The sequence below is a fragment of the Mustela erminea genome, chromosome 7 (assembly GCF_009829155.1).
Source record: "Mustela erminea isolate mMusErm1 chromosome 7, mMusErm1.Pri, whole genome shotgun sequence".
In the NCBI taxonomy this organism is placed as follows: domain Eukaryota; kingdom Metazoa; phylum Chordata; class Mammalia; order Carnivora; family Mustelidae; genus Mustela; species Mustela erminea.
Genome location: NC_045620.1, coordinates 77828517 through 77843327, shown reverse-complemented (window position 1 = coordinate 77843327; position 14811 = coordinate 77828517). Strand labels below are relative to the sequence as shown.

The 14811-nt window shown below is 36.2% G+C and overlaps 2 protein-coding genes across 9 annotated transcripts in view; one reads left to right on the top strand and one right to left on the bottom strand.

Annotated features, from left to right (window-relative positions):
- FANCL (FA complementation group L) overlaps positions 1–2514 on the top strand; it is a 298207-nt gene extending 295693 nt beyond the window's left edge. For all 5 annotated transcript variants that reach the window (XM_032352198.1, XM_032352197.1, XM_032352196.1 and 2 more), the window contains 2 exons: positions 709–780; positions 1081–2514. In XM_032352198.1, coding sequence (XP_032208089.1) covers positions 709–780; positions 1081–1116 — 108 coding nt within the window. In that variant the 3' untranslated portion in view covers positions 1117–2514. The remainder of the gene's footprint in view (positions 1–708; positions 781–1080) is intronic.
- VRK2 (VRK serine/threonine kinase 2) overlaps positions 1150–14811 on the bottom strand; it is a 119045-nt gene continuing 105383 nt past the window's right edge. For all 4 annotated transcript variants that reach the window (XM_032352190.1, XM_032352188.1, XM_032352189.1 and 1 more), the window contains one exon: positions 1150–1493. In XM_032352190.1, coding sequence (XP_032208081.1) covers positions 1188–1493 — 306 coding nt within the window. In that variant the 3' untranslated portion in view covers positions 1150–1187. The remainder of the gene's footprint in view (positions 1494–14811) is intronic.

Genomic DNA, 14811 nt, shown 5'->3' with positions numbered 1-14811 from the left:
AGTCTGCTTTCATTCCTGTGTAGTCACTTGATCTCTATAGCATTCATCTTAGTGCACAGTTGACTTGATTATATAGAGCACCTTTCAGTTGTATAGTGCTTCCTGTCTTCCTTAATATCACCTACCATCTTTGCACTTAGCAGTTGGTGTTAACAATGGAGAACTTGGAGATGTCAATTTACCTTATATAAAACCATTAAATATCAAGTCTAATTATAGAGATATTCTTAAGGGAACATGTGCTTTTTTTGTAATAATGAATATTCATTTAATTTTTAAAAATGGATTGCCTCATGCTTCTAATTAATGGATTGAGAATTGACCCACTATTGGTGATTAAGACCTAAATATTCAAGAGCCTATGGTATCTTTTACAGCAGGAGTTCTTAATTTGTAATGATTTTAGGTGGGGTCTATGAACCCCATGGACTTGTGTGCATTCTTTTTGTATCTTTTGGGGTTGAGAAAGTACATAAAGGGGCCTATAATTTAGCTATAAACCAGTGGTATAAACCCTGAAATCCATGCTGGTCTCCCCTTGTTATTCAGCATATTACCAGTCTGGTATTGGCTCAGGAAATGTTCCCCTTACTTTTTGTTAAAAGAAAATTAAGAAGGTCAATGTTTGGGAATAAAAATACTTGGAGTATCTTTAATTTGTAGTCATGCTGACACTCTCCCTTTATCTTCTCTTTTTAAAACCTACAGTGGTTGAGAGGACTACCGACTAGTAGACAGAGTTTTAACATCATATTTGGTGAATGCCCATATTGTAGCAAGGTAAGAAAACCATTAATCACATTTCATAAAGTGTGCCTAGCTTATAGTAACATGTTCTGGAGGGTAAGCTGATACACTACATACATATCTATCTTAAACATTTTGTTACTTCTGTTCTTCTAGATATATTTAAAAAAAAATAAAATTGTCCGTATGAATAGCATTGTTTTTTAAATTGCTCCTTTGGCCAAAAAAGTATTTTCCAAAGTGTATCATGACACCCATTTTCTAGCATAAAGCAATCTTACTTTTAGAATGTCCACAAACTTAATGTGTTAAAATGTATTCTCTTTTTACAAGCCAATTACCTTGAAAATGTCTGGAAGGAAATCCTGAAATAAGAATGTAACATTTCTGTGAAGAACTGGCAACTTTAAAAATTATCCAAAGGATTTTATTTGATATCGTCATAGAAGATATAAAGCAAGACATACTAAAGTCAAAAGAAAAAGAATGATGAAGCCGTAGTAATACATGTCTGCCTTCATCTCTTCACTCAGAGTAAAGTCTGTCATCTCCATACCAGTTGTAGACGTGTGTGTATAACAAGATGAAGATCTCCAATTACTGACTATGTCTGGACTGGCAGAATCTTGATAGGATTCATAAAATGAATTTGGGAATTGTATGCTACTGGATTGTTGTGGAGAACTTTTTATTTCATTCAGAATTTCTTGAGACTTACAGTACTTCTGTCGTCTTCTTGTGCTTTCCTATAGAAAAAAAAATACGTATATTGTTAGGTTTGAGTTATCCTAGTATTTTTGTATTCTGTAAGAATACTAAATACAACATGTTACATAAAAAGAACAAATTTTTGTGTATTTTTCCTGAGTTTAGGTCCTGGATCTTACATTATAGAGTTTACAAAAGTATTTATACCACATTAAGCAACTGAAATCTAGTTAAACTGATTGGTCCTTTTAAATCAGGAAATAGGCTGTCTCATAAGTAATTTATCCTCTAAAAATATGATGAAATATGAAAACTAAATTTTCTTGGCAAGACAAAAAACTGGGCTTAATCTTCGATGGGCAAGACAGTCATAATTAGAAAGCTTTTTGGTCATTAATAATTAGTGATTCCAAGGGAGCCAAGACAGCGAACAAGATGGTAGGGGCAGTGCTCTATGTCCTCAGAGCAGTCTCCTGCCCAGGCTCCAGAGAATGATGTCTTCCAATAACAGACCTTGAGAAGACAGCTGGTTAAAGTCCTTATTTGTCCTGAAAGTTGATCCAAGAAAAGATGCTCATTCTAGTCTCCTAGCCAAAAAGGAAACAAGCAGGCTCTACAAATAATACAGTGTTGAGCTGGAATGTCTAGAAGCATACGACAAAATTTGTGAAGAGATTCTGCCAGAGTCTCATGAAGATAAACATTAACCTTGTACTTTGGAGGGACTTGGAACACAGTATATGGCAAGTATGATCAAGCGGTCTACCTCTGGAGGTAGGTATCTACTTAATGGATATCTTCATAATGAGTAAACTCAGAAAAATCAGGTATTTGTGGAATTCATAAGGCAGCCATTTCTTAGGAAGAATCAGCAGCTGACCCATGGCAAGGATCTAGTATACGTGAACTCAGATCTTAGCAACCCCAGCCAGGAACTGTGACTGCATAGGGCAATTACTGTCCAGCAAAAAAAAAAAAAAAAAAAAAAAAATTCTACCCCCAAACCAATCTATAGGATTGAACACAATCTCATTCAGAATCCTAGCAGGCTTTGGAAATGCAAAGAACTGAAAATAGTTAAAACAACCTTGATGAAGAACAGAGTTGAAAGACACACTTCTCCATTTCAAAACTGACCACAAAGCTAGAGAAATCCAGACAGTATATGAGCAATTGGTTTCCAACTAATGTACCGAGGCAATTCAGTGGAGACAGATAATCTTTGACAAGGATGCAGAGACAACTAGACATCCTTGCAGAAAGATTAAAAAAACAAACAACAACAAAAAACCCCTACCTCATTTTATACAAAAAGTGTAGACCTAGACCTAAATAAAATAGCTAGAATCTAAAAATTTTAGGAAAAAACAAAATCTTTGTGTCCTAGAGTTAGGTAAATCGTTGTCATATATTAAATTCAAAGGACATCATTTTAAAAAAATTAAAAGACAAGTCACAGATTGGGAGAAAATTCTGCAAACCACTTATCTGATAAAGGACTTCTATCCAGAATATGTAAGGAAGACTTGAATAGGCAATTCTCTAAAAGCGTATGAAAAGATGCTCAGCATCACGGATTGTAAGAGAAATGCAAATCAAAACCAGAGTGAGAGATCATCTTACGTCTTTTAGGATGGCTGTTATCCAAAGAACAGAAAGTAACAAATGGTGAAAATGTCTGGAAACCTTTGTATACTCTTGGTAGAACTATAAAATGGTGCCTTCATTAAGGGAAACAATACAGAAGGTTCCTCAAAATATTAAAAGTCGGATTACCATATTCTGGGATATATTCAAAAGAAATCAATTTAGCTTCTTGCAGACATATCTGTACACACATCATAGCATTATTTACAGTAGCCAAGAGGGAGAAACAAATATCTATTGGTAGATGAATGGATAAATTAAGTGTGGTAAAAAAATAATGGAATATTATGCAACCTTAAAGGAAATCCTGCCACATGCTCCAATATGGATGAACCTTAAGGAAGTTATGCAGAGCAAAATAAGCCAGTCACAAAGGGACATGCATAATTCCACTAATACAAAATATTTAAAGTAGTCAAGATAACAAAGTAAAAAGGTAGTTGTCAAAGTGTAGGGAAGTTGGTATTTTATGGGTCTAGAGTTTCAATTTTGCAAGATGTAAAGTTCTGGAGATCTGTTATACAGCAGTATGAATATACTTGGCACTACTAAACCTTACAGTTGAGGTAAGTTTCATGTGTGCAAAATTTACCACAATAAAAAATTTAAAAAGATTTAAAAACAATATAGTGATTCCCAACATTTATCATGACATGGCACCTTTTACTCAATATACATGCCACATATTGGGTAAAGGAACAGGCTATTTCTAACCAGAGGAAACTGCCCCAGGGTGGATACTGTGGCATATCTCTTTGAATGCTCCAGGAAGAGACCAACCACTATGGACTGAACAGATACTGATACATGCAAGTTCCAGAAATTTCTTAAATGTTTTTTTAACATCATTCCATTTGGCCAAAGCTCTGAGAGTCAGTTCCCTGTTCTTAGCTTGTTGGAGATTTTTCTGTTTCTGCTTTACCTCAGTGTCCTGGCCTGCCCTCTCCTTGTACCATTTATCAAGTAACTTGGAAGAGAAGAAATTTATAAACAAGACAAAATATTTCAATCTTCATTTGATGTAGTACCATCATTCTTCACGATAGCTACCTTCTTGACCTCTAAACAACCATTCTTCAAAGAGCCTTTTTTACCCCACAAAAGTCACTTTAAGGATACAGAGTTTTAGAAGATAAGTTACTTCTACATAAGGTATATAAAACAAAATAGATGTCTTAAAGATACTTTAGCTCTTCTACTTAGAAGAAACTGTTGGGAGTCAAATAACTAACTTTAAATTACTCTTTACTACCCAAGAGCCAATAAAGATACACTATCACAATTTTCCTAAATTTCTGTCAACTTTAGAGGCACCTGGCTGGCCCAGGGTAGAGCATGTGACTCTTGAACTCAGGGTCATGAGTTCAAGCCTCATGTGGGTATGGAGACTACTTTAAAAAAAAAAAAAGTTTTGTCAGCTTTATTTGCTAAAGGCAAAATGGGCAAATAATTACTCCTGTGGACTCAAGCATTGTTCTTCCACAATAAAAAAGAGATAATGCCATCAAATTGTCTATTTTTAAAGGCTGAGGCCACTGGTAAGCTAACTTCAGTAGCATTTATATATAACTTATATGTGGAAATGGATGACATCCCATCAAGGTAAGAACAGAAGTCAAGCTACTAAAATTTCAAGATAAAATTGTCTACTATGTAACCCACGTACCCAGTCTCTCTGTAAGCGCAACAACTAGTATCAAATGGGAAAGCACTCACCTAAGGATTTAACTACCAGTTGTCTTCAGCGCACTGAGTGATCTGCTTGGAAAAGAACCTGTGGCATGGGCTGTAAAAATGTTGTGAGCTGCCTGTTCTGTGAATAAAGACTGGAACAGAGCCACGCTCATTTGTTTATGTATTGTCTATGGCTGCTTTTATATTGCAGTGGTGGAGTTGAATTGTTCTGACAATGATTAGGCTGTAAACCTAAAATATTTACTATCTGGCTCTGTAAGAAAAAGTCTGATCTATGGCATAGTTTTTCAAACATTAGAAAACGCATACAAATCACCTTGGGATCTTGTTAAAATGCAGATCTCATTCAGAAGGTCTGACATGAGGGAGACCTTAGAGTCTGTGTTTCTGAGAAGCTCCAGGTAATGCCAGTGCAGCTGGCTGGCTCAGCACACTTTCAGTCGCGGGGGTTTAAGGTATGCAGTGATCTACTCTGCTAGTATAGTGTTTCTCAACCTGTGAGAGTTTTGTGCTACAGTGTACATACAGGACAGCTCCTTAACCCAGCTCTGTATGTCCACAGTGATGCTGCTCAGAAACCATGAATTCTCAGCAAGTTACTAGCCTCGAATGCATATCAGAGTCAATTAGAGACAGGAAAAATACCAACACCCCTTTTAGTTCTGGCCATGAATAATGGGCATCTGACCTCCCCTCCTGCTGTGGAAGCCCATGAAATAAAGTATACAGTATAAGAGAGTTGGACAAAGTATATGAAGCAACTTATCAGGCACAGAAAATAAACAAGTCTGTGATTCTTGAAGCAAAGAAAACAGCCCAGATCTTAGGCTACAATTTCAGATGGTATTTACCTTAAATCAGCCTCCAAAAGGCCTAAACAGAAGTAAGGACATGACTCACGTTGACCCACCAATAAATACCTACCAGGATAAAAGTCAGTATTCTCTAAAGGAATACAGGAAAATGTAGAGTTTCAAGAACTGACTAGCATCCACAATATTCAGCTCATAATAAAACTTTACCACACAGGGAACAGGAAAATGTGAAAAGAAGAGAAATAGATGTGACCCAGATGGTGAAATTACCAAACAAAAACAATGAAACCTCTATGTAAGTATGTTCACAGACTTAAATGAAAAGTTAAACATAACTAATGAGCAGATTGGGAGACTCAGCAGAGAAATGAGAACTACAAAGTGCTTCTAGAATGGAAAAATACAGTACATGAAATTAAAAATCTACCAGTTAGGTTTAATAATCAACTAGAGGCCAGGCAAAGGATCAGACTGAAGCACAGCAAGATAAAAGACTAAACTGAAAAAACAGGGCCTCAGAAAAGGGCTGTGAGAAAAGGTAAATTATTCTAACTTGCATGTATTTGGATCTCAGAAGGAGAAGAGGGATTAAGGGCATGAAACAAATCAGAGCTGAAACTTTTCCAGTCTGATGACAATTATCAACCCAGAGATAAAAACAAAAAACCTCAATGAACCCAAAGCAGAATAAACATAAAGACAGCCATCTCTAGAAAACCAAAAATAAAGAATCAAATATTAAAAGCAGCCAGAAGAGACACATACAAGAATGTCAATGATAAGAGTAACTGTTAACTTATTAGAAAACACAAACAAGAAGACAGGAAACAGCATCTTTAAGTTCAGAATGAAAAATCCCATATCCAGTTAACCCTTCACAGTGAAGGTGAGGAGCATCTAATTCCAGACAAGACAGTAAGTACATTCAACTTAATTCCTTCTTCTAATTACTACTAATTAGTTTTAGACAAAAGCAACTAACAGAACTTTCTCCAAGTTGTAGAATAGAAGGCAGACTGGATAAGGGCCTTACTACACAAGGAAGGACACAGCCACTAGTCTAACTCCAACCCCCTTCCTTTTTAATGCCTGTTTAACCCAGCCTGGGCTATAATGTGGTCTACAGTTTGAAACAGGAATATACACAGATCAAAAAGTTACAAGAAAAGCCTGCTGTCTTTGAACAATGGATCAGCCAGAGGGCAAGTATACAGTTCAGAATACTTTGACTATACCTGTTGTACTCTAGATGAATACCATGAGAAAAGCTGTCCCCTTCCCACTTCCCACGAGGTGGTGTGGAAAGTGGGGAGTAGAGTCCTGTCAATGTATCGCCACCCTCAGCTAACCAGGGAGCACACCTGCCTCCCCTCACTGAGGAGACTGAAGCAGAGACTTGTCAGCAAGACCATCCCCACACTAACAAAGCAGTATCCTCTCCCACTGGGGTTATTTATGAGACAGAGCCCTGTCAGCCACTTCCAGCCTGAACAACTGAGGTGGTACTTCTCCCTCCCTGCCAGATGCTGCGGATACTCAAGGGATAATGTGGAGAGGAGCCTACTGACTCATCATTGCCATGCATTAAGAAAAGGCAATACCCCACATCCTTCTAAATAGAAAACCCTGTTCTAGGCAATTAACAGACTACAAGAGAGATAACTAGTTAAGCTATAGAAAAAAACTGGCCCCAGAAACCAATGGGATCTAAGTGATATTTATAGAGAACTCCACCTCAAAACAGAAGAATGCATGTTCTTTTCAATTGCCATTGGAACATTCAGCAAGACTGATCATACATACCCTGGGTCATAAAATAAACCTTAACAATTTAAAAAGTATAGAAAGTGTATTTTCAGATAATAACATAAATTAGAAATCAGTAACAAAGAAAATGGAAAAAAAAAAGTCTTCAAACAATTAGCTCTAATAGCCAGGGTTTCGAAAGAAGTCTCATGAAAAAGTACAAAATTAAACAAAAAATATAATACATGAGGATTTATGGGATGTAGTTAAATCAGGACTTAACAGGACATTTATAGCATTAAATACTACATTAGGAAAAAATGAAAGGGTTAAAAACAAACTAGAGAAAGAAAAGAGAAAATAAACGAAGAATCAAACTGAAAAAATAGGAAAATCTCCACAAACACTTGAAAATTTAAAAACATTCTTTTGGGACACCTGGGTGGCTCAGCTGGTTAAGTGTCCACCATTGGCTCAGGTCATCCCAGGGTCCTGGGGTCAAGCCCCACATCAGGCTCCTTGCTCAGTGGGGAGCCTGCTTCTCCTTCTCCCTGTCCCTCTCCCAGCTTGCTCTCACTCTCTCAAATAAAATCTCAAAAAAATTAACATTTTTCTGAAAGGTCAGAGACACAAGATAAAAACAGTAAATGAAAATATATCAAAATATATGGAATATGTCTAACACAGTGCTAGAAATCTATAATATTAAATACCTAGGAAAAAAGAGAAGTCTCAATTCAATAATTAGACTTAAGTCTCCATCTCAAGAAACTAGAAAAATCCATAGAGGAAGGAAGAGCAGAGATCAGTGAAACTGACAACAGAAAAAGAGAAAAAAGCTCATTCTTTAAAAAACACCAATATAATTGAAAAACTCCCAATATCTAGAAAGTACTTCTACAGACTCCACAGCCATTTACAGGATTTAAATAAGGGAATACTATGAACATTTCTACACAAAAATATGACCACTTAGATAAAATGGACCAATTCTTAGAAAACCACAAATAATCCAAACTAATTCAAGATGAAATAGATGAGGGGTTGGTAAACTGTGGTCGATAGTCAAATCCAGCCCACCACCTGTTTTTGTAGAGCTACCAACTAGGAATGAATTTTACATATTTAAATGGTTGGGAAAATATTTTGTGGATCTCAAACTTATATGCCATAAAATTTTGTTAGAACTCATTGATACTCATTTGTTTATGTATTGTGCGTGATGCTTTTGTGCTACAATGCACAGATCAATAGTTGTAACAGAGACCATGTGACCCTGTAAAACCTAAATATTTAACTATCTGGCTTTTTGCAGAGAAGTTTGACCACTCTTAATATTGAATTTGAAAAGGAAAAAAATCCTTAGGCCCAGATGATTTTACTGGAGAATTCTCAAACATTTTAAAAACAACACCCCCCCCCCCAAAAAAAAGAGAGCAGGAAAGAAAGAAAAAGAACAGCAGTTCTACTCATTCTCTTCCAGAAAATAGGAGGTCAGCACTGCCATGATACCACAACCAGACAAAGACACAGAATAAAAAGAAAACTGTATACCAATAGTTCTCATTAACAGATGTAAAAGTCCTCAACAAAATACTAGCAAATTGAATCCAGCAACATGTGAAAAGAATAATACACCATATCCTCGTGCGGTTTATTCAGGGAGTCAAAGACTAGTTCAGTGTCTTGATTCAAACGCTAATAAACGTCTTCCACCGTGGCAACAGTATAAAGCTGAAAAATCATATGATTATATTACTAACTGATAAAGCAAACCATCTGATAAAATCAGTACCCATTCATGGTAACTTGAATACACTAGAAATGCAAGTGACCTTTATAAACTTGATAAAGAACACCTACCAAAATCTATAGCTAACATACTAAATGGTGAAAGGTAAAAAAGTGGAAACTCACATGTTCAACACTACATCCACAATACTATGTACTTATTAATAAAAAGAAATGAACTAAACTATGATACATGCAAAACTCAGATGGATCTTTAGAGCATTATGGTGAATGAAATAAAGCCCATCTCAACAAGTTATATAGTTTATAATTTGATTTTTACAACATGCTGAAGATATCAAATATACTAATGCAGAACAAATCAGTGCTTTCCAGGGATTAGGATAAGGGGGAAGGTGCCCCTATAAAGCAACACACAGAAGTTTCTTTGTAAGGGAGTTTCTTTCTAGAACAGTTCTGTAGAGTAATTGTGGTGGTTATTCTATACATATAGTAAAATTGTATAGGAACATACACACAAATGCATGTAAAAACTGATGACCAAATAAGGTAGTTAATATGTTCTTGGTTTTGAAAATTATACTATGGTTATAGGATGGTCATTGGGGAAGCTGAGTGAAGGGTACATGGGAGCTCTTTGTTATTGTTGCAGTTATGTTAAAATGTTAATAAATTCGGAAGTAAAATATAGTTCCCCCTCTCCCCACACCAAAAAAAAGTAAAGGTGAAATAAAGATAGTTTAGACAGGTAAGAAGTGAGAGAATTAGTCTCCAGGAAACCTATAGTACAATAAATGTTAATCAAACTTTTTTTTTTTAAAGATTTATGTATTTATTTTAGAGGGAAGGTGAGAAAGAGCAGGGATAGGAGGAGGGTCAGAGAGAGAAACAAGCAGATTCCCCAGTGAGTGGGGAGTCTGACACATGGCTTGATCTCAGCACCCTGAGATCATGACCTGAGTTGAAACCAAGAATTGCCCACTTAACCGACTGAGCCTCCTGGGTGCCCCTAAAGGAATTTTTCCAGGAGGAAGGGAAATGAACCAACTGTAAACTCAAATGGGGATATTTAAGACTTTTTCTTCTTCCTTTAATTTGAAATAAAACTGATTTTTTAAAGTACCATAGTTAACTGCATTGTGGAATTAATTACATATTAATTAGTTTTATAAAAATGAAATGTATGACAACGATAGCAACAAGGATGGGGATAAATGGAAATGTGTTTTCACAAGGTTCTTACATTATATATGAAGTGGTATATTAGATCAAGGTAGATTGTGGTATCTAAGTTTAAGATGTATACTGTAATTTCTAGAGCTATGATAATATAGTAGCCACTGACCACATATGACTTGCACACTTGGAATATGGCTAGTCTGAATTAAGGTGTGCTGTTAGTAAACCCACCATATTATGAAGACTTACTATGGAAAAAAATATAAAATTTTTCAATTTTTATTACAATGTTTTAGATATTGATTTAATTAGAGTATATTATTAAAGTAAACTTTACCTGTTTCTTTAAAATTACATATGTGGCTTACATTTTATTTCTATTAGAGTGGTTTTAGAGCTGGGGTTTGCGGACTTCTCCTTTGAAAGGCAGATAGTAAATATTTTAGGATTTGGGGGCAGACAGTCTGTGACACAGTTACTCAGCTTTGCCACTATAGCATGAAAGAAGCCGTAGACAATATGTAAGAGACTTAGCAAATAAGTCTGGCTAGGTTGTAATATAACTATTTACAGAATTAGGTGGCTTGCTGAATTTGGCCCATAGGCCATAGCCTGCTGAGCTAAAGTACCCAGTACAACAAAAACAAAAGCCCAGAAACCAAAAAAGAACCCCAAAAAGTATAGTTTAAAAATTGAAGAGATGAGAGACAAATTCTCCATTACTCCAAATGAAAGCAGGAGGGAGGTAAAAAGTGACAAAGAATAAACAGGGCAAAAAGAAATCAAATAGATTGTAGATTTAACTCAACTACGATGATTATATTAAATGGATATGGATAGATGAAAAGGAAGTTTTGTGAGGTTGTACAAAAGAAAAGGACAAACTCTGTTAATTTACAAAAGTATTCACAGACACAAAGAAAACTCCACACTGAGCACAGAGCCCAACACAGGATTATGGATTAAGGATTATGGCCTTAATCCCATGAAGCCAGAATCACTACCTGAGCCAAAACCAAGAGTCAGGTGTTTAACCAACTGTGCCACCCAGGCGCCCCACTATACATTTTAGAAAAGAGACTTAAGTTCAGCTTTTATCTTAAGAAGCTTGAAAGAAGAGAGTACCTAAAATAAGTAAAAGGAAGGAAATGATGAAGAATGGAAATGAGTGAAATAGAAAAAAAAATCAACAGGAGATAAATCAACAAATCCAAAAACTGGTTCTTTGAGATGATCAATAAAAATGATAGGCATCGGGGCGCCTGGGTGGCTCAGTGGGTTAAAGCCTCTGCCTTCGGCTCAGGTCATGATCCCAGGGTCCTAGGATCGAGCCCCGCATGGGGCTCTCCACTCTGCAGGGAAGCATGCTTCCTCCTCTCTCTCTCTCTCTCTGCCTGTCTCTCTGCCTACTTGGGGTCTCTGTCTGTCAAATAAATAAATAAAATCTTAAAAAAAAAATGATAGGCATCTAGCTAGACTATCAAAAAAAGAAAAAGAAACCAAAAAGTTACCATTATCAAGAATGAAAGAAGGGACAATCAAAATGGATACTGAAGATGTTAAAAGATTAATAATAGTATCATGAACTACATAATGCTGAGGAATGTGACAACTTAGATGAAATGGACAAATTCCTTGAAAGATACATATTACCAAAATTGACACAAGAAGAAAAAGAAATCTAATAATTTCATTATTCATAATTAAAAATTTTCCTACAAAACTCTAGACTCAGATGATTTTCTTACTAAATTCTATTAAACAATTATGAAAGACAAATCTTAGTAAAATACTTCCTGAAAATAGACACCTCCAACCGATACAATGACCTGAAAACAAAAGCACCCAAGGATATTATGAGGAAAGATATTACAGATCAAGATCTCTCATTAATGTAGATATAAGAAAAACCCCTTAATGGAATAATAGCAAATCAAATTCAGTATGACAACACATTATGACTAAATGGGTTTTATCCAAAGACAAAAGGTTGATTTAATATTCAAAAACCAGTGTAATTCCTTATACTAGTAAAGGAGAAAAATCATATGATCAGGAGATCCCGAAAATTACTTAATATACATCCATGACTTAAATTTTGTTTTCATTCAACAAAGTACAATGAAATTTCCTCAGCCTGATAAAGGGCATTTAGGAAAAAACCTATAGCTAACATCATATTTAATGGTTAAACAATGAATATTTTCCACCAAAGAACATGAACAAAGCAAGAATGCCCACTCTTGATGTAGTATTAGAGGTCATGGCAGGTGTGATAAAGCATGAAAAAGAGAAGCATGAGAAGAGAAGAGAGTCCAGAAACAGACCATTACTTAGAATGTCAGAGGACTTTTGAAAAAGATTCCTGTGAAACTTAATTAGGAAAAGGAACCTCTTTTTACACATGGTGCTGAGACAGCTCGCTCTCTATAATGCAAGAGAAGGAATCTTAACCCCTTCCACCATACACCAGAATATCTGACATGGCTCAGAGACTCAAAATGAAAACTAAAACTATAAGCCTTTTTAAAAAGGTGTAGTAACCTGTGACCCTAAGATAGGCAAAATTTTCTCAGGTTTCTTTACAGAAAAAAAAAAAGACAAATTGAACTTCAAAGAAATATAACACAGTTTTTGCTCACTGATGACACTGTTAGATAAATGATAGGCTACACACTAGAACATATCCATAGTACAGATATGTAAAGGATACCTACAACTCAGTAATAAAAGACAATCATCCACATAAAAATGGATCAAGACATTTCATGAAAGAAGATACAGGATGGGCAGTGAGCACATGAAAAAGTGCCCAAAGATACTAATTATCAGGTACATGATAACTGGAATCAACGGAGATACTAATACATAAATATTGCAATAGCTAAAATTAGGAAGACCAACAGCAGATGTTGGGGAAGATCTGTGATTACTGGTGGGAGTATAAAATGGAAGTATTTGTCAGCTTTTTATTAAGGTGAACATACATCTGCCCTATGAAATAGCAGTTCCACTTCTCAGGACAAACAAAATGTATCCATAGAAGGACTTGTGACACAAAGCTATTATTCATGGTGACTAAAGCCAGGGGCAGCCCAGCTATTAATGGGAGACTGGATATATGAATTATGATGTAGTTCCACAATGGAGTATTACTCAACAAGAAAAAGAAGAAATGACTAATATATGCAGCAATGTGGATGAACTTCAAAAAATACATGCTGAGGAGACCTGGGTGGCTCAGTGGGTCGGGGCCTCTTCCTTTGGCTCAGGTCGTGATCCCAGGGTCCTGGGATCGAGCCCTGCATCGGGGGCTCTGCTCAGCGGGAAGCCTGCCTCCCCCCCTCCCACCCCACCTGCCTCCCCCTCTCTCTCTGCCTACCTCTCTGCCTACTTGTGATCTCTGTCAAATAAATAAATAAAATCTTAAAAAAAAAAAAAAAACATGCTGAGTGAAAAAAGCCAGACACAAGAGTTTATACTGTGTGACTATATGGTATGAGACATTCTAGAAGACGCTAAACTAGCCTAGTAATGAAAATCAGAACAGTAGTTGTCTGGGAGAAAGGGTCTAACTGAGAAAGAGAACAAAGAGCTTTCTGGAATGATAAAATCTGTACACATGTATCACAATGCTATCCCAATTAAAATAAATCAATGTCTTTGCTTAGAACCTGGGCATCAGTTGTTTTTTTTTTTTTTTATAGTCCCTCCCTACCTCCATACGTAAGTGATTACGGTGGACAGTAACAGCTGAAAAAGAACACTCAAGAAATCTCAAAAATTTGTCAGCAAGCAGTATTGTAAATTTATAAATGGGAACTATAACTGTAAAAGATTCTTACTAGTACTAAAGAGCATTCTCTGGATAAACATGCATGCTTGTTGGTTGGATAAGAAATGCCCAACTTGTATATGTCTAATTTTCGTCCTGGCTGCCAAGAAGTTCAGAGCCAAATTCAGTGTTCAGTTTAGTGATTAACATCCCAGCTGCCTGATAGACCAATCTGTGGGGTGGGGTGGGGGGAACGGAAGATGGTGGTATTAAACGATCCTGTTCCACATCTTAAACTACCTCAAACCATTTGGGGGAAAATGACGGTATATAAGTGATAGAAAATGTTGGTCATTTTGGAAAAAATTTCTTTTTCACTGGAGATATAAATACATTGTATGCTTCTTCTTGTCAAAAAAAGGTTAGCTCTGGAAGGACTCTTGCTATTGCTTGGACGAGTCCTCTGCTAGAGGAAGGTCACTACCCGACCAAATGATGGAATAACATTAAAAAATGCATCATTTTAAAATACAACCATATCAACAGGGAGACTCTTCACTTACCTTCGATTGTAAGGGTGAGGCTGGAGGAACCCACATCAGAGATGAATATGTTAAGAGTCCCTAATGGATCATAGATGGCATAAAAAATTTAAGTGCACTTCATTACATTCTTAGGCTAAAGAAAGAAATCAGATCTGTACGCAAATGTGCTCACTGTCGTTCTGTTTCTGTGATGACTGGTATC